At 44.5% G+C, this 19,655-nt stretch overlaps 1 protein-coding gene across 1 annotated transcript; it reads left to right on the forward strand.

Annotated features, from left to right (window-relative positions):
* Positions 1 to 2,174: 2,174 nt before the first annotated feature.
* COPS3 (COP9 signalosome subunit 3) lies at positions 2,175 to 19,123 on the forward strand. Its single transcript, XM_083585808.1, has 12 exons — positions 2,175 to 2,797; positions 10,555 to 10,684; positions 10,950 to 11,062; positions 11,158 to 11,207; positions 12,266 to 12,358; positions 13,537 to 13,716; positions 14,851 to 14,991; positions 15,614 to 15,787; positions 16,091 to 16,177; positions 17,043 to 17,156; positions 18,286 to 18,366; positions 18,819 to 19,123. The coding sequence occupies exons 1-12, from the start codon at positions 2,743 to 2,745 to the stop codon at positions 18,870 to 18,872; spliced, it is 1,272 nt and encodes a 423-aa protein (XP_083441934.1). The 5' UTR covers positions 2,175 to 2,742; the 3' UTR covers positions 18,873 to 19,123.
* Positions 19,124 to 19,655: the final 532 nt, after the last annotated feature.

Genomic DNA, 19,655 nt, shown 5'->3' on the forward strand with positions numbered 1-19,655 from the left:
TCTACTGTAAGCCAATCAGGTTGTGGATTCACTTCTATCTGGAGCATGATTGGGTGGTTCCTGCCAACCAATCATACTGCTGCATTGTTCTAGGACCAATCAGACTGCTGCATTCTGAATCCTATTGTTCTAGGACCAATCAGACTGCTGCCTTTTGGATCCTATTGTTCTAGGACCAATCAGACTGCTGCAGTTTGGATCCTATTCAACTCAGTACATAACATCTTTAAAATAATATAATAGTAGTAATGAAAGCCAGGGGTTATTTTTCAGCAGGAACTTACTGGAATTCGGTTCCGGCACCTCTTAGGTGGATGCCATTGCCATTATAAGAGAACAAGGGAGGCGTCGCGGTGAGTTCCAGCACCTCTTTTTCAAGAAAGATGAAAGCACTGGTGAAAGCCATTTTTTCACAAAACATCTCCTAGATCATAATTATCTCACTTATTCTCAACTGTAGCCCAGAACTCGATCCTCACGGCTTCTTGAGCAAATCCTATTTCCTCCTCAACGTTTCTGGAAGCATAATAGACTGCAGATTGAAGGAGGCCTCATTCACATCACCTGTTTATAATATGTGGGTTACAATACACTATTTTTGTTTACTCAGAACAGCTATTTGCCATATGAACATATATGGTTTTCTGGAGCATAAGACATGAGATGATGAAGGTGAGAAGAGGTCACTGGCAAAAGAGATGCAGCTTTGCCAAAAAAACCACCCTGAACTGGAAGTGCTGTTCCATTATTAGGTACAGACTGGATATACATCAGCCCCTGATGTCCACACTGGGAATATCAAGTGAAGGATGAGCTCATCTCTTCTTAGGATTTCCTGGTATCGTGCTGCTCACAGCACAACAACTGATTTCCCCTCTCTCAAATGGGACCTCTTAACATTGGCGCCTGAAATGCATTTCTCAAAAACAAATGTCATTTTTAGAAGGTTCCAGAAGAAGCATTGAAAGCTGTTTCTGAGGTGAGGTGGATTGCTTTGTGTCTCCCAAATAATTGCTGCCCTGTTGGCAAGGAAATTAGAATCCTCAGTAGAAAGTTGGCACGCAAAAGTGCCATGCTCAGCAGAAAACAGGAACTCTGTGTATTCTTTATGGATTTGAGTCTGCTTTATCTAAAGCAGGCTTCCTCAACCTCGGCCCTCCAGATGTTTTTGGCCTACAACTCTCATGATCCCTAGCTAGCAGGACCAGTGGTCAGGGATAATGGGAATTGTAGTCTCAAAATATCTGGAGGGCTGAGGTTGAGGAAGCCTGATCTAAAGTATCTGATGAAGTAGATTCTCCAGTCCATAGAAATTTGTGCCATTAGGCACCTCCTGCCCCTGAGCTGTTTCTCCGCAAGTCAGTCATTATGAGAACTACTATTTAATAAAGGTTGCCTGAGTTTGCTTTCTTCCTCTTCCCTCCCTATCCATTTGGATTTTATTATTATTATTTAGATTGTAAGGCTGCAGGCGGGAGGGACGCGGGTGGCGCTGTGAGTAAAACCTCAGTGCCTAGGACTTGCCGATCGTATGGTCGGCGGTTCGAATCCCCGCGGCGGGGTGAGCTCCCGTCTTTCGGTCCCAGCTCCTGCCCACCTAGCAGTTCGAAAGCACCCCTAAAGTGCAAGTAGATAAATAGGTACCGCTTTCTAGCGGGAAGGTAAACGGCGTTTCCGTGTGCTGCGCTGGTGCTGGCTCGCCAGAGCAGCTTCGTCACGCTGGCCACGTGACCCGGAAGTGTCTTCGGACAGCGCTGGCTCCTGGCCTCTTAAGTGAGATGAGCGCACAACCCTAGAGTCGGACATGACTGGCCCGTACGGGCAGGGGTACCTTTACCTTAAGGCTGCAGGCAGGGACTGGCTTGTTTATAACTGATTTTATGCAATTGGCTGTGCTTTTCTGGCCCAAGAGTAGGGTACAAATGCACCTAAATAAATAAATTAAAATGTGTTGATCTTTAAAGTACCACAAGGATCTTTTGTTCTTTTTGCTTATGCAACTGTGCTGCCCATCTCCAAACAGCAACAAAACAATGATGATGATACGATGATATGATAGTGATGTGATAAGCAGGGAAGTGATAGTAAGCAGCCATAACTGGAAGATGCCATGTGCTTCTGAGTAGCGTGAAGTACTCTCTGTGATGTCACACCGCATATGACGTCACCCTGGCCCTTAGCAACCAGACTGGGTTCTCGCTGCATTCTTACTATGTTTTTGCCTGCCAGACAGGGTAAAAAGCTGCAAAGGGCATTGTGGCCACCTAAATGTCTTATCTGGGAGGGAGATAAGGCAGTTTATTACGGGCTGGGTGCTTCTCTATGATGACAATTTGAAAGCAGACAAGGCGGGTTGCGGCGCCAGGCTAAAGAAGCCACCTTTCCCCGGTCCAAAACGCGCAGCTACCGAGTCGACAGCGCGAGTGACAGTTGGCGGCTGCCTGTGTTTACACCGGGGAAGGCCGCTTCCGGGTTGAGGGCCTGGAGCGGCGGTTCCCATGGCAACGCCCTTGCTTAGGCCCGCGCGCGCGCGCCGGCAATGACGCCCGGGGAGCTCCGCCCCCGCGGCCCTCCGAAGCGGCGTCTGATTGGCCCTGCGCGGGCGGAGACGCCGCCTCAGGAGGGAGAAGAGGCGACTTCCTCTCCTCCTCCCGCCCCCTCCCCCTCCTTCCCCGGCGCGGGGCCCGCTCCGTCTCCCCCGCCTCGCTGCTCTCCCGCCGCGGCCTCCCGCGAGCCGCCAAGATGGCGTCCGCCTTGGAGCAGTTCGTTAACAGCGTCAGGCAGCTCTCGGCCCAAGGTGACCGCCGGGGACCCGGGCTGAGGGGGCGAGGCCGGGTGGCTGGCGGGGTGTCAAGCGCGGGGACCCGCCGGGCGGCTCCGGCTCTCCTCGGCCCCCAGCCGCGCACGTGAATGGCCAGAGCGAAAGCGGCCTGGTGGGAGGAGGGGGACGTGGGTTCGAATCCCACCCCTGGGTGGTGGTGGGTGTCGGGGGAAGAAGCCCCCTGGCTGCCTTCTCGGGAGGGAAACGGGCGAGGCTCCCCATTTTCGTGTGTCGTTTTAGGATTAACCCCTTTAACGTTTGCCTCGTGCAAGTGATTTTTTTGGGGGGGGGGGTACAGATCCGACGCATGTTGTAAAGGCGGTGGGGACAGGTATGCCTTTATAAAGGCTAGATTCAGTGTTTCCCCATCAAACGTGTTGGGTAACAGACTCTCCAACGGACAGATCTCACTCCTCTGTGACTGTAAAAGTGGATCTATAGAATCGTTATACCATATAATCTTCTGTTGTCCATTACATTCGGCTTCACGGTCCAAGTTTCTGGCCCCATATTTATCGAGAATTGCTGACGGACCTCAGGAAGCCCAAATAATATACTTATTAAACGACGAAGATACAAGTAGATCCCTTGCAGTCGCTAGATACCTGATGAATGTTTTATTTCAAAAGAGGAGAAATGGATCACTGTATGACTCTGACAGCTTAGCTAAACTTAAGAACCATCAATAAGTGCCAGAACTAAGACGCATACCCCCCAAAATCTGATGGATTTGAATTGCGGTTTACATAGAGGGAGCTTATTGTGTATAGTGTTTACTTAACTGAAGTAAAATTAGTTTTATATGGGTGTTTTAACTTGGAACTGTTTAAATTGTATTGTTTATGGATAAATTTTGATGTATTGTTTTTGATATGGGCCAATGGCCGCAATAAATCTATAGAGATAGAGATAGGCGGTGGGGGAAGAGGTTTAGGGATGGTTAGAATGAAATAGCGCTGGAACTCGTGGATAACCAGTGAGCCTAAGAAGATGAGAAGAGCCCTTGTGGATCAGGCCAGTGGCCCATCTCGCCCCGCATCTTACTTTCACAGTCAATGAACATTAGCTTGCGGGGAAACCAACACACAGGACCTGAGCCCAAGACCATTTTCCAGCAACTGATATTCAGAAGCATTGCTGCCTCCAACTGTGGAGGCAAAGCTTAGCCACCAAGGCGAGTAGCCCTGTCCTCCGTGAATTTGTATATTCTGTCTTTCCAAGCCATCCAGGTTGGTGGTCGTCATTGCCAATGTGGGAGCGAGTTACAGTTCAACTATGCACTGCTTGAAGATCTTCCTTTTGTCCGACATAAATCTTCCAACATTGGTGAATGGTGGAATTATAGAATTGCAGAGTTGGGGGGACCCTGAGGGTCATCCAGTCCAACCCCCTGCAATTCAGTAATCTCAACAAAAGCATCCATGACAGATGGCCATCCAGCCTCTGTTTAAAAACCCCCAAGGAAGTAGGGCCCACCACCTCTCTCAGGAGTCTGTTCCACTTCCAAACAGCTCTTAGTGTTCGAATGTTCTTTCTGATGTTTAGTCGGGATCTCCTTTCTTGTATCTTGAAGCCACTCGTTCAGGTCCTATGCTCTGGAGCAAGAGAAAACAAGCTTGCTCCATCATGTTATGTGGCCGCCAAGACCACATAACACCAGTCTAGAAAGACCTACGTTGGCTCCCAGTATGTTTCCGAGCACAATTCAAAATGTTTGTGTTGACCTTTGAAGCCCTAAATGGCCTCGGCCCAGTATACCTGAAGTAGCTTCTCCACCCCCATCGTTCTGCCCGGACACTGGGGTCCAGCGCCGAGGGCCTTCTAGCGGTTCCCTCACTGCAAGAAGTGAGGTTACAGGGAACCAGGCAGAGGGCCTTCTTGGTAGTGGCGCCCGCCCTGTCGAACGCCCTCCCATCAGATGTCAAAGAGATAAACAACTACCTGACATTTAGAAGACACCTGAAGGTAGCTGTGTTCAGGGAAATTTTTAATGTGTGACATTTTAATGTATTTTTAATCTTTGTTGGAAGCCACCTAGAGTGGCTGGGGAAACCCAGCCAGATGGGCAGGGTACAAATAATAAATTATTATTATTATTATCTTCCATGTCCCAGTCCTTTAGATATTGGAAGCTGCCTTTCATATCTCCTCTCAGTCTCCTCTTACCCAGGCTAAACACACCCAACTCCCTCAATTGTTCCTCACAACAGATAAAAGCAAGGACTTCTTACGCAGCACTTAGTTAAAACTATGGAAATCGGTTCCCGCAGGAGGCTGTGGTGGCCACCGACTCTCCTATGAGAAAAGGTTGCAGCATTTGGGACTTTCTAGTTCAGATCAAAGAGGTGACAAGAGGTGACATAGTAGTTTATCAAGAAAGCGGGAAGAGAGAGGTTTTTCTCCCTCACTCAATGCTAGAACTTGTGAACATCTAGATTAATAAAATGTATGTTAAAAAAAAAGAAGAACTTGTGAACATCTAACGAAGCTGAATGTTGGAAGATTCAGGACAGATAAAGGTCCTCCTTCACACAGTGCAGTTAAACTGGATGACTTTAAAAGAGGATGAAACACATTCATTGAGGACAAGGCTATCAGTGGCTACTAGCCACAATGGCTGTGTTGTACCACCACTGTCACATGTCATACTTCCGAAAACCAGTTGCTGAGAATTGCAGCTCGGGAGAGTGTTATTGCATTCATGTCCATCTTGCAGGCTGCCCTCGGACATCAGGTCAGCCACTGTGAGAACAAGATGCTGGACTAGATGGCCTGATCCACCCGGTTCGCCTTACGTTCTTATGTTGTTCTCATGTCCTGCTTGTGGGTTTTGCGGAGGCTCGCCAACCCGTGTTGCTGGCTGCTGTGGGATGCTGGGCTAGATGCGCCTTTGCTCCAATCTGCTTGATTTTGCGTTCTTAGGATGCTACTGCGTCAATAAGCCTCATGATGATAATGCAGCCTTGAAACAAGCCTACCAATGTTACTGTCTGCAAAACATTTCTACCAGCTTGCTGGAATCACTAAAAAAGGATGTAGTGCACTGTCTGTTCTGCAGCAGCCTGCTGTGTTTCTGTGCTGGGTGCTTGGTGTATATCTTAGGTGCAGAAGAGCAGTGGAACCCTGCATCCTTCCTTCATCAACCACCTTATTCATCTGCATGGAATTCCTTTTTGGATATGGTTATCAAGCTAATGCTAAATACAAGACTGTGATAATGTGTGCAGCCCTGAGCTCTTTGAAGGTTAAGAGGGATATAAATGCTAAAACTAGGTAAATTATAATAATAGTAATAATAATAATTTATTATTTATACCCCGCCAACCTGGCTGTGTTTCCCCGGCCACTCTGGGTGGCTTCCAACAAAATATTAAAATACAATAGTCTGTTAAACATTAAAAGCTTCCCTAAAGTAAGGAAGGAGAAGTTTCCTTTTAGTGCCTTGCAGCAGGTGGCTGTGACAGCTACTACTATTACTACTAACAGTAATTACTACTACTACTACTACTACTACAACTACTAATTGTTTTTTCCCTATGTTTTTAGCTATTCATATTTTCACCTTGAGTCCCTGCCGGGGGGGGAGTGGGGTGTCAATAAATGGATTCAAATAAATAACTACCATTGTTATTGGGGCTTTGAAGAATAACATTAAAAAGGACAGATTCCTAACCAACAAGGAGTTTAGTCTACTTTTTGACAGTAGAAAAGGAATCTTACAGAGATGAGGGTAGCAAGTGCGAGTAGCTACTAATCCTTAGGTTTGATTTTGAGCTACAAGCCTTGAGGTGATGGCTTTTGAGGAAGGCTTTGAAGTTGTTGGGGGGAGGGGAGAGATGGAACCATCTACCCATTCAGAGCAAGGCTTCAAGGCACAAGGGGAAGAATGAATGGGGGCAAGACGTGAATGGCCATCTTGCCAGAGTTATACCATGTTGACAGAACATTAGGAAAACCCTACCAGCACAAGGAGATCCTTTAAGTTTTATTTGAAGGTTTATGTCTGCAGACAAGGAAGTTTCTAGCACTAAGGTGAAACTGTGACACTCCCTTGCTATTTTCGCTATCTTTTTTTTTTTACTGCTGTTGTTTTGCTATGTTATTATAAAATTATTTTTGTATAGTTTGTTTGAAATGTATTCCTGTTTTCTGTGTTGTTAAGCCACTTTGAGCATATTTTTTGTAGCAAAGCAGCGTACAAATAAAATGAAGGAAGGAAGGGAACAGATGCTACCAAAACAAGCCAGCCCTAACTCAGCACAGCTCTGTTCTTGCTCCCTCTTCAAAACATATTGCTGCATCTGCTCAGCATTTGTTAAGTCAGGGTTTTCCAGAGATAAGATGGGCAGTGCTACATGCATAGGAACAAAGGCTCAATGTCTATAGGGGATTTTCAGGTTTAATCAGGGAACAGAAGTGAATAATCCTGCAAGTTCTTTTCAGACACAGCCTGACACTTTGCATTGAACTTTGTGGCAGTTGGAAAAGGGGTGCCAGCATGTTGGGGAGGAAAATGAGGAGGGGTGAGAAGTGTTGGGGAGCACGTCTTTCAAACGTTTTGTGTGCTATGTTTTACTGGTGTGGTTGTTTTTAAACAGCAGTGCAGAGCAGGGAACCTGCAGCCCTCCAGATGTTTGTGGAATCTCAACTCACATCAGCCCCTTCCCAGCATGCCCAGTGGTCAGGGATGATGGGAATTGTAGCCAGAAGCATTTGGAAGGCCAGCAATTAGCCATCACTCATCTAAATAATTGTTCATCTTTCAGAGAGGAAGGAGTATATGTCTTACAAAAAAGATACAATTTATGCTGCCATTCTGTTCCCTGATTCATGCCCAAACCTTGTATTCAGAGGTTATGGGGCATCTTTTGCATGTGACTCTTGTGTTCTGCTGATGAGGGCTTCATAGTGTTGATCTAACTGGTAAAGTGTATGTGTGAATGAGAAACACTGAGTGTCTTTATACATACTGTAGAAGTCAGCTTAATCTCCCCAATATTGTTTAAACTCAGGTTATACTCTGCATGCACTTAATTTTTAAAAATCTTGCCAGTCTCTGAAATATGCATTGTGTTTAATGATAACTTCTATGCACTTTGCAAAACAGTTGGGAAAAAGCATCCTAGTGAAGAGATGGTAATTTTGGGGGGGTCAGACCTGTTTGAATTCATGACTTAGCATGTGGTTGAAATCATTAGAATAGCTTCACAGTGTTCTGCAAAACCTAATGTACGTTTCCTAATCTTTAGCACAGCTATATGTCTTGCGGAACCCCAACCCCATGCCAGCTACCGCTTGAAGATTCTGCATGCAGTAACATGTATCTTGTTTGGGACTGTTAATTGGAACAAAGGGAAGCTTTAAGGTTGTCTATGTTCTTTAAAAAATAGCTAGCACTGATGCTTTCTAATTTTGCTCCCAGTCACTTTTGACTGAGCCAAAGTAATATTTCGTATTTGTGGTCATTAGTTTTGAATTTGGAGCACAGCTTTGTGTACCAACAATAGATGTGCTCAGAGCTGTAAAAATTTTCATACTTCAAGGAATCCAGGTGTGAAAGCATTTGCATTATTTTTTTTTTAAAAAAGCTCAGTTTTCTTGGAGAATTCACATTTACTTTATTTAAATATATAAGCAACATTGTACAGTACATTCATTTTATTTTTTTGCATTGTGGAGGGGTAAATGTCAGGCTTGAGGGATCTATTTTTCCCCCCTAGATCCCTGAGATCCACTAACTAGAGCCAGATTTTTGCATAGTACTGTAGCTGAGTGCACAGAGCTCCACTTGAATACATGCATACCCCAATAATTTGTTTTTGTTGCCAGCTGTCAGCTTTGTCACAAAAAAATCCCCTTCTCATCCCCCATTTCAACTTTCCTTCATTTCAGAAGCCAGTGACAGAGGCTTTCACTTGTTGTCATTGTTAAAATGGCTGGCAGTCAGAAACCCTTGCTGGGCTGCTCCACATCACGCAGATATCTAATGCTAAATCTAAATCTGCATTTGCCCAGCCTGCTCTATATAAATGCTTCATCTAAGGTTTGAGGAAAGATTGTACTCTTTTTTTCACAAGCTGGCCTAGGATTTCAGCTGTGGTGCTGTCCATGGTATTTCATGTGTCTCGGGATTTTCAGTCTCTTACCTCAAATTCCAGCTGTTTTAATCTGAGAATTAAACCTGCCACAAAAGTGATGCATAATTCAGATTATTTTAGAGTCTACTTAAACTCCCACAAACTGATGCTCTTGCTTATTTAAAGCTTGGAGACTAAGGATAGCTAATATGATTATCTCCAGATCTTGTTGGACTCCAAACCCCATCAGTCCCAGCCAGCACAACATCTGGAAGGCACCAGGCTGGCTGTCCCTGTCACATTCTCATGCTGCACTTAACTTTGGGTGCTTCCAACTTGCTGGACAATTTAAAAATACAGTTTGCCGAAGTTCATTAGCAACAGACCCTTCACTGACATGACTGGATGTAAGAACAGGCCAGTTTGATTGACCTCTTTCCCACAGTGCCCAACCACAGCTCTCTTCTGATATTCTGTGGTAGACAATTTCTGAACATGGATGCTCCCTTCAGCTGTTGTAGCCAATAGCGATTGATGAACCTCTACATCTCTGTGGATTCGTCTAATCTAGCCTTTCTCAACCTTGGGTGCCCAGATGTTTTTGGCCTACAACACCCATCATCCCTGACCACTGGTCCTGTGAGCTAGGGATCATGGGAGTTGTAGGCCAAAAACATCTGGGGACCCAAGGCTGAGAACCACTGGACTCTAATCCTTGTTTCCCAAGCTGCCTTCCAGCTAGTGGTGATTGCCACACCTTATGACAGTGGATTTTCAAGCGTCGTGCGAACTGAAGGTGGGGAGATGGACAGTAGCACACCGTTCTCTTGCACTTTCTCACCCGGAGCTCTGAGCTCAAGTTCTGTATGGCGTTGTGATGGGTGTTGTCGATGGTGTTGAGTAGGAGGGGCACTAATTTAGTTTTGGCTGTGGGCAGTGGTGGAGGGGTTCACATGGTGTCTGCAGAATAATAGCAAAGGAGGCGATCAGTTTTATCTGCAGCACCTGTTAAAACACCTCTCTCTCTCTGTAGAAGGCGCCCATTGCCTTCCATTATTCCATCGTATTCCATCACAGAATTGTAGAGTTGGAATGTATCTCTCTTCTTCTGTAAGAGGCTTTTCACCACTCCGAATGTACTTCTGAAGAGCCATTTGGTGCAAACAGGTTCAGCTCAAAATATAGCTAAGGTTCATTTACAGCACACACACTCCCTTCTCTTCTCTGCCCCTTTTTTCATTTCTTCCTAGACCGTAACAGCAGTGCTTCAAAGATAGGTGTGTCCTTCCCCTCTAGTATAGCTCACGGAGGAGAAAGGATACATGTGAAGCATTGTCTTCTCACTCATTGGCCAAGATAATGGTGCTGATCATATTTCCATGGCACATGCTTTTCATGCAGAAGGTCCCTGGTTCACTCCCTGATTTCCCCAGGTAGGACTGGGCAGGGCTTCTCTCTGAAATCTTGGAGAGATGCTGCCGGTCAGTGTCAGAAGTACTGACCAAGGTGAGCCAAAGGTCTGACTTGGTGCAAGGGAGCCTCCTGTGTCCTTGCACTTGGTGCAAACTCAGAGGATACATAAAGGTGCAACGGGGAGCCTTTGCTTTATATACTTTTATTGAGCTGAAATGTAACAGCGCCTTTTTCTTGTTCCAGGGCAAATGACTCAGCTTTGTGAACTGATCAACAAAAGTGGAGAGCTGCTAGCAAAAAACCTCTCTCACCTGGATACCGTGCTCGGTGCCCTGGATGTTCAAGAACACTCCTTAGGGGTTCTTGCAGTCTTGTAAGTTACTTTCCTTCATTTGAAATTTCTGGAGCGAAGGTTTGAAAGGGTGTACGGACTTGCTGTATGCGAGTTTTTATATTTTTATTCACGAAGGTTGCAGATTACTATGTTTCCATTGCAAGAAATGTTAGAATGTGCAGATTGAAGCAATGGTTCATTGCCTTTGGAGCAGTCCTGTTCTGCATTCTGGCAGCTTTAAAGAGCCCTGCCCATTTTCACGTGAAAGCTCCTGTTAAAACGTGGGTTCTGTCTTCGTTTTCAGGTTCGTGAAGTTTTCCATGCCCAGTGTCCCTGACTTCGAAACGTTATTCTCGCAGGTCCAGCTTTTTATCAGCACTTGTAACGGGGAACACATTCGATACGCAACAGACACTTGTGAGTTACTTCAGCAGCCTTGCATCTTGCCACGTTTGACGTGTTCCCTTTGTGGGGCTTCTCACTCTTTCTTTTTCTTGTTTCGTTGTCTCTAGTTGCTGGCCTGTGTCACCAGTTAACCAATGCCCTTGTGGAGCGGAAGCAGGTAAACAAGCCCAAACATGCTCCAGATTCTCTTTAGGAAGCTGGGCTAGTACATGTTTTCTGGGCAACTAAATTTTGCCTTTCCTCATGCACTAACTCTGAACCTTTTCTCTTTTCTGTTGGTATGTGCCTGTTCACTTCTTTGGAGTATGTTGCACAATATAACTTTGCTATTTTTATACTAGAGGAGGTATTTTTATGCTGACCCTGGGACCAGCAGTATGTTTCCCAGCCCTTCCAGTGCCTGGGATACAGCAGAACCACCATGCCATGTTAGATCACTGGGCCTGGTAGATCACTGGCATCATAAAAGGAGGCCTTGCAGATCGCATTCCAACCTGTTGAGTGTCATCTGGCACCAGTAGAGAGAGGGGCCTTCTTCATGGTAGTGCCTAGCCTCTGGGGTGCCCTGCTCCTTGGTTTTTTTTTGGGGGGGGTGGGAAAGACACTGATGATTTGGTGCCTCTGCCATTTAGTAAAAACTTTATTTTATTTATTTATCGTTGCTTTTTTCAAAAATGAAAATCAGCGTGACCTACAAAAAATGAACATTAAAACAGAATTAATTGGTATTTGTATAAATTGTATAATTGGGGTAATATTGGAAAACCAATACAAATTATTTCGGGGACGACGACCAAGGATTGAACAGCCTAAAATGCCACCCTGCTAAAATTAACATCCAATACTTGGGTGAATGAGAGTGTTTTTGCCTGCCACCTAAAAACTGCTAGTGATGGTGCCAGGTGTGCCTTCCTGGGAAGAGTGTTCCATAAAAGTGGGGCCACCACTGAAAAGACTCATTCTTGGGCCCTCCCTGATAATTCACACTTCTTCCTTCTGCTCTTTTATCAGTGATGCTTGTTTCTCTGTTTTAAATGATTTGAACTTTTGTTTTCCTTTTGTGATTTGCTGCAAGATTTCTTTTTAATGTAAGCGGTAGAGATATGTTATTTATTAGATTAAAGTCAGTCGTCGGTGGCTTTTCGTTTATAAGTGCTGCCGCTTAGGGTCCCTTGCGGAGGCTTCCCTAATGGAGACCTGTTACCTTTCCGACAGCCCCTGCGAGGAATTGGCATTCTCAGGCAAGCCATAGACAAGATGCAGATGAACACCAACCAGCTGACCTCAATACATGCAGATCTTTGCCAGGTGAGGGAATCCGGAAGGCTAACAGGCTGAGTGCTTTTGCTTCAAGGGTGCTCACAGTGCAGGAAGCTTCATCAAAACATCCTCACGATCCCTTCCAGCCATGTATATTCCAGTGAATAGCTTGAAACAAAAGTAAAGACTCATCAAGTATGTCTGCTGCTTGCTGTGCTGCTGCAGAACTTCTGAGTCACGGCGACCTTTCCTGCAGCACTGCAGAGTTCCTTACAAAGCTAGTTGTTCACAGTGGGCAGTTGGTCAACAGTGACATGGCATCTCTCAGTTTAGCTTTCGACTCAACCCCGGGAATAGATGAAGTTGCTTATAGCAATAAAGTATTCCAGATACCTTGTGCCGACAGTAGCCTTGCGACTCCAGGTAGCTGTGTGAATTGGCATCAAGTCACTTCAATAGACAGAGAAGCTTGTTCCGTTTCTCTTTCAGTCTGGCTCCAGAGATGAGACAAGCTGTAGTAAGAGGATCTGTAATGCCATGCTTTAAACAAAAATAAAGCCTAACCAGAAAAGTACCAAATAGAAACAAACGACGCTTAACGCACCTTTGTATAACATGCATAACCTTCAATGGTTCGGTGTGCAACAGTTAACATGTTTTAGCATGAATAATAGTGGGACTTGCAGGCTTATAAAGTGGGAAGGCAGTCAAAAGTTCTGCTACACCTACATAAACCCAGTTTTTTGAAAGAGTTATTCAAGCATCCTGATGAAGCCATTTGCATGTTTTGTAAATGCAGTTGTGACCACCCTCTAATCCAGTCATGGCCAAACTTGGCTCTCCAGCTGACTACAACTCCCATCATCCCTAGCTAACAGGACCAGTGGTCAGGGATGATAGGAATTGTAGTCCCAAAACAGCTGGAGGGCCAAGTTTGGCCATCACTGCCTTAATCTCACTCTCTCCTGACTGCCAATGGAGTGGTCCATATTTCTCAGGAGCCCAAATTATTAGGGTTATTTCACTTCAGGGAGGAAACGGGGCTGAGACTCCCAGCTTCTTGTTCTTTCATAAGGTTTCATAATGTAATTCTGTTAGCATTTTGCCATGACTTGTGATTAAAGCTCTGTTCTTAAATCAGGAAAGATTGGATTTGAACAAAGGCAGTGTGTGAAAGTAGCTGGTTGGTTTGCTTTTTTTGGTAACTCTGGTCTGTTTTGTTTCAGCTCTGTTTGTTAGCAAAATGCTTTAAACCTGCCCTTCCGTATCTAGATGTGGACATGATGGATATTTGTAAGGAGAATGGGGCTTACGATGCAAAGCACTTTCTATGTTACTACTACTATGGTGGAATGATATACACTGGGCTGAAGAACTTTGAAAGAGCACTGTACTTCTATGAGCAGGTAACTTCCCCAACCTCACCTGTGTGTTGAAGGAGAGCTCTCTGTGCCTCAGGAGGTGTAAACATCAGGCTGTAACAGCTCTGTTGATAGGCGCATCAGAAGCTACTAGATTTCCCCAGTCATTTCTGGTTGCAGCAAGAGCCTACAAATAATGAAAAAGAAGACTTCCTCCACTTACTAAATCTATCCTCACCTGGAGACAATTCTTCACACCTATAACAGTATAGGCCGTTAGCAATTCTGTGCTGTGATTCAGCATAGCTCAGAAACAAAGCAAAAAACATGTCTGCTTCCCTTCGTGTCCAGCAAAAGCAACATACAACCGAAGTTCCCAGCAGACTGTGCTGGACGTAAACAGGCATGTGATACACAACAGTCATGCCTGACCCTTTTAAGGTGGAATGGAACTATATCCTAACAGTGTTCCCTTTAACTGACGTTTCTGCCTAACAAATGGATTGATATACAATATTGGGGGGGGACCTATTTCAGCCTGAGGGCACATCCCCTTCTGAGTGACCTTGCGAGGGCCACAGGTCAGTGGTGTGTGGAGGCAGAGGCATAAGTGGGCGGAAGAATGGATGTAAATGTTACCTTGGGTACAATAGGCTTGTTTCTGCGCGGGCACACACACCCCTCTCTCCTCCATCCAGTCAAGCAAAAGGCCTGATCAGAGTTCAGGGAACGTATCCCAGCTGGGCAAAATTGCCCAGGGTGCAAAACAGGGACGTGGTCCGGGGGAGAGTTCCAAAGGCCAGATGGAGAGGCTTTGGGGCTGCATTTGTCCCCTGCAGCTGAGGTTCCCCACCCCTGGTATACAGCTATAAAAGGGAAGGAACAAAGGGAAGTGACCAAGCCATTCCCATATATACCATTCCTTGTTTATTCCGAGAAAATAATGACTGGGAACCCAAGAGCAAGCATTGATTTAGGATTGTGGTTTGTTTGGAAGGAAACAGAAGTTTGTTTCTCTACTGGAGCACAGGAGGAGCAACAGGGGAGAGCTTTTGCTGCATGTGCACAGGATAATCTGGCTCACGGATTAGGACTGAATACAAATGCAGCCTCTCTCTGTGTATTTGTTTGTTTCTGGTGATTTTCATTTGCTCCCTTAATTTTTCTTTTCTTTTACAGGCTATAACAACTCCTGCCATGGCAGTCAGTCATATTATGTTGGAATCCTATAAAAAGTATATCCTAGTTTCATTGATACTACTTGGCAAAGTGCAGCAACTGCCGAAGTATACCTCCCAGATAGTGGGTAGGTTTGTTAAGGTAAGACTCCAGAAATCCTCTACTGGTGCATTATTTATTTTTTTTAAGGCAAAACTGTGATGGAGGAGGAGGAGAACTTTAATTACAGTAGTTCTTGGGCCATAGCAGTGCAAAAAAGTGGAAAAAATTAAAACAGAAAACAGAATTTACAGGAACATGCATCAAAATCAATACTTGCTATTTAAAATTGAGCATTAGTAAAAGTAATAATTGGAATTAATTAAATTAATGGGCAAAGCTGTGCAGTCGGAGTTGTCTGTTTTCTCTCCTGCTTTTAGGAAAAAACAAAAGAACAGGAGATTTTTGGGAATAGCAGACTCATTCCAGGTTATAAGGAGAAGAGGTGTTGCTCGGTGGTGCATAACCTTTGCAGTCCACGTCCTCTATTCAATCCCTGGCATCCCCAGCTTACAATGATTTTGGGTAGCAGAGGTGGTGAAATCCTGGGGCCTTGGAGAGCTGCTTCCAGCCAGAGCAGGCAGTACTGGACTAAATAGACCAATGCTTTGTGTTGGGATAAGACAACTCTTGAGACCACTAGCTCCCGATGGGGGTCCTCATTGGTGTTTTGAGTTGCCCTTCTCTGCATTTGAAAAAGTCTTATTTTGCTTTCTCATCACAGCCACTTAGCAACGCCTACCATGAATTAGCGCAAGTGTATGCAACCAATAAGCCCTCGGAGCTACGGAATCTGGTGAATAAGCACAGCGAGACCTTCACCAGGGATAATAATATGGGTTTGGTGAAGCAGTGCTTGTCATCTCTCTATAAAAAGAACATTCAGAGGCTAACTAAGGTGAGGCATCCGTTCTGCTGTATTCTTATGAGTCCTTGGGAACATTATGCAGGTGTGTCTTAACTGAGGGTATTTTGCCACCTGGCAAAATTGCTTGTCTGGTTCTCATGGGTGCTTTCGTACAGTCTAAAATGTTACCTGCCGACAGCATCACACACCTGGCTTCTGATTATCCTGGCTTCTGCCCTTTTGCAGGCTTTCAGGGGTGGTCCTGGGTGCGCTGTACAGGATGCTAGTTCCCCATGGGAGTTGATCAGAGTTTGCAGAAATCTCTAATGAATCTGCTCTGCTTCTGGATTTCAGACATTTTTAACGCTGTCGTTACAAGACATGGCAAGTAGAGTGCAGCTATCGGGGCCTCAGGAAGCAGAAAAATATGTCCTTCATATGGTAAGGAATGTTGCTTTTTGAACGAAATGTCAAGTCAGATTTATTTGAACGTCCCTTTTCTGCATATATTGCTTTCAGTAGCAATCAGGTTAATTGTAAACAATTGAAACTAGAGATCATATGGAACATGCACAACTTGTGGACCTAACATATAGAATAAGAGAACTAGAACAACATACGTTTAAAGAAGATTGGAAAATGTTTATTGAATATATGGAGGAGAATTGTGCTTATTTAAAAACGTGGGCAGCATTAAGATAAATTCAACAGTGTAAATAAGTTTTGAGGGATGTAATAATGGAATACTGAATAGTTTAGTGTATCTAAATTATGCAGGGATTTATATTATGCAAAATGAACCATGGAAAGAGAAGAAGGGAAGTCACTGATATTTCAAGGTTGCTTAAATGAATATTCTAAAATGTGAAATAGAAAATTTAATAAAAAATTATAGGGGGAAAAAGAAACTAGATGTCATTGCAAGTAGTCAACTTTAACCAGTACAGTAGGATGATAATGAATATTCCTAACAACTTAATTTACCAGGATAGGCAAAGTTATTATGATATTATGATAGCACAAATCAAAACGTATTGATCTTCATGTCAAAACAAGGGTGTTTTTTAAATTTTAATTTTTTATTATTATTATTATTATTATTATTATTATTATTATTATTATTATTATTTGGAGACCACACATTCCTGGTTATGAGATGGGGAGGCCTTCCTTTCTTGGAGGTTTTGCTGGCAGTTAAGATGCGGGAAATACAGGCAGTTGGAGGGTCTTCTGGGTGGGATGGCAGAGGCAAGATGAAACAGGAACAGGGCCCAAATCATAAAACACTAAAATCTTGTTATTTCAGATAGAAGATGGCGAAATCTTTGCAAGTATTAACCAGAAGGATGGTATGGTATGTTTCCATGACAACCCTGAAAAGTACAACAATCCAGCTATGCTTCACAATATCGATCAGGAGGTAAATAACCCTTCATTTTCACCTCGGTTATGGTTGCCATGAGCAGCAGAACGAGTCAGTAGAACAGCAAGCTTTATGAATTCCCTATTAATTCTTTAAAAAACAAGCATGCAAATACCTAGCACAACGCAGAGCTGGTTCTAGTCACTGCTGTGCCAGCTTTCAAATTTTCTGGGAGGTGTTCTGATTTAACTCACAGGAGATAATTGAAAATCATTCCCGCCCACCCTCCTGCCAGGAAATCTGAAGCAGCATAGTTCATTCTGTCCCCACCTTCCTCTTTCTCCTGTATGGACAGAGCCCACCCCCAGAATCTTCCAGCCTCACAATTAAAGCCCTTGGGATGAATTCAGGCAGTGAATTTGTGGAAAGCAAGCACTTAAACTGATGCTGCTTATGAAGTTGAAAGGCAAGATTCTGGATATAAGAGAGAGTGAGAGCTGATTTAAACGGCGCTGCTGAAAAATCTCTGCATTTTTACTCTCGGATAAGTCGCCCTGAGTTTCATAGGCCTTGTTTCCAGGTGTGTTCATAAGATGGCAGTCCTCTAAGCTGGGAATCAATCGCTGAGCCAAGTGCAAAATAGTGGCTGGGGTCCTGGTGCAGATTGCTGCGGTTAAACAATTGGGCATCAAGGACGCCTCCTGCCAGCCTCTTGCAGACCACCCAGACACCTTTCAACAGATCCTCTTCCACCTTCTGTCTGTTCCTGCCATAGAGACAGCAGAGGGGATGGGCCAAATTCCTTCCTTGCCCTTGGTCGCTGCATTTCAGAATTGATTGTGGCTTTGGGCAGCGGTGACTTCCTGATGGTTACCTTGACCGGCCCAGTGAAAACGCATTCAATGTTCTCTTCTTCCTTGCTGCCCTGCCCCGGATGCCTGGGTTCTTAGCAACAAACACGTATTTGTAACGATACCCAAATCTGTAAAGCAGCAGTCTTGAAGTGAATGGCAAGGGAGAGAGGATAAAGAGTTCAAAGTGGTTACTGGGATGGATTCCAAGAGTCTGGCAAACAGGCTATATATGTGGTGCCTGGGAATTCTGACACACGTCTGACCATAGGGCTTCAATGTGGAAGCTGAAGCTAACAAACTGTGACTGTCCTGTATAATCTGACTCTCCCCAGATGCTGAAATGTATAGAGCTTGATGAGAGACTGAAAGCCATGGATCAGGAGATCACTGTGAACCCTCAGTTTGTGCAGAAGGTAAGTGGCAGGACTCAGCTCTGTTTGGCCTTTTTCATAGAATCATAGAATTGTAGACTTGGAAGAGACGTTGAGGACCGACTAGTTCAGCCCTCTGCAATGCGGGAATATGCAGTTGCTGGATTCACAAGGACATGTTTCTCTTTGTCACCCCCAAATTACAGCTCTTAGTAATTTCCAATGTTTAGAAAAATCACATGGGGAAGAGGGAAAGAGGCGTCGATTGTTAAACTGCTCTGGGAATTGTAGCTCTCTGAGGGGAACAGGAGTCTCCTAACAACTCACAGCATCTTTCACAAACTGCTACAGCACTCAGGACCTTTGGGGGAAGCTGTGACTGTTTAATGTTGTATCATAGTGCTTTAAATGTATGGTGCGAATGTGGCCTGTACTTTTTCTTATTGCCTGTGCTTTGGAAGTAGGTACTAACAACTTTTCCCTTTCCTTGACAGAGTATGGGCTCCCAGGAAGACGAATCAGGAAGCAAACCATCCAGTTATTCTTGAAAATCACATTTTACTTGCTACTCTGTCATAGAGCAACAAAAAACAGAAAAAAGAGAACCACCTTTAGGATCAGAGTGTTAAAAAAAAGAGAACTGTTTCGCCTGGACATTGAGCAAAATTAAAATGATGTCTTCTCAGTACTGTGTGATTCCCCAAATATTCTCTGCAAGGAAAGGAAAAATCTCATTCTGTTGTGGATTTATCTTGAGGTTAACATCGTTATTGCATTAAATAATTTACTTTTTGTTTTACATGGCTTTGTTTTCATAATGGCCCTTCTTTTCCTCCATGAGACATTCAAGAAGTTTTATGTTGCTTCTTCAGGGAACAAGACAGGGCTAGTTGGTCTAAAAGCATTTTTTTTTTGCCTCATTTGTTTGAAATACAACCTTTCTGAATGAACTTTGTATATAAGCAGGATAGCTTATTATTAAGGGAGGGGGAATGATTTATTCTCTCCCCCCCCCCGCCACGCCTAATTAAATTGGTACATACCTTTACTTGGTGGTAGCTATTACTAGATTAAAGACTCCTCCAATCTGACTGGCAAGGGATGAATGGAGAATATTCTCCCAGATTGTACCTGCCTCTCCCATTTCTAAAGCAGAGAAGCTGGCCTCATGCTAGACCTTTTGATAAGGGAGCCTGTGAACTGCCCGCCATGAACAGAAACTTCTGCCTGGCTAGCAGCCACTGGCTCCGCCGGCTGCTTCCCCTTCTCAGCCTCTCAGCTGGGCTTCTCCCATCAGGACCACTTGCTTATTCCAGCCCTACCTGGCTTGA

Source organism: Podarcis filfolensis, assembly GCF_964270895.1.
Source record: "Podarcis filfolensis genome assembly, chromosome: 14".
Lineage (NCBI taxonomy): Eukaryota > Metazoa > Chordata > Lepidosauria > Squamata > Lacertidae > Podarcis > Podarcis filfolensis.

Excerpts from the sequence above, each read along its gene's own strand:
- COPS3 (XM_083585808.1), top strand. The coding sequence starts at position 2,743 with ATGGCGTCCGCCTTGGAGCAGTTCGTTAACAGCGTCAGGCAGCTCTCG. Across the intron at positions 15,788-16,090 it reads ACATTCAGAGGCTAACTAAG|ACATTTTTAACGCTGTCGTT; the intron begins GTGAGGCATCCG and ends TCTGGATTTCAG. Across the intron at positions 16,178-17,042 it reads AAAAATATGTCCTTCATATG|ATAGAAGATGGCGAAATCTT; the intron begins GTAAGGAATGTT and ends TTGTTATTTCAG.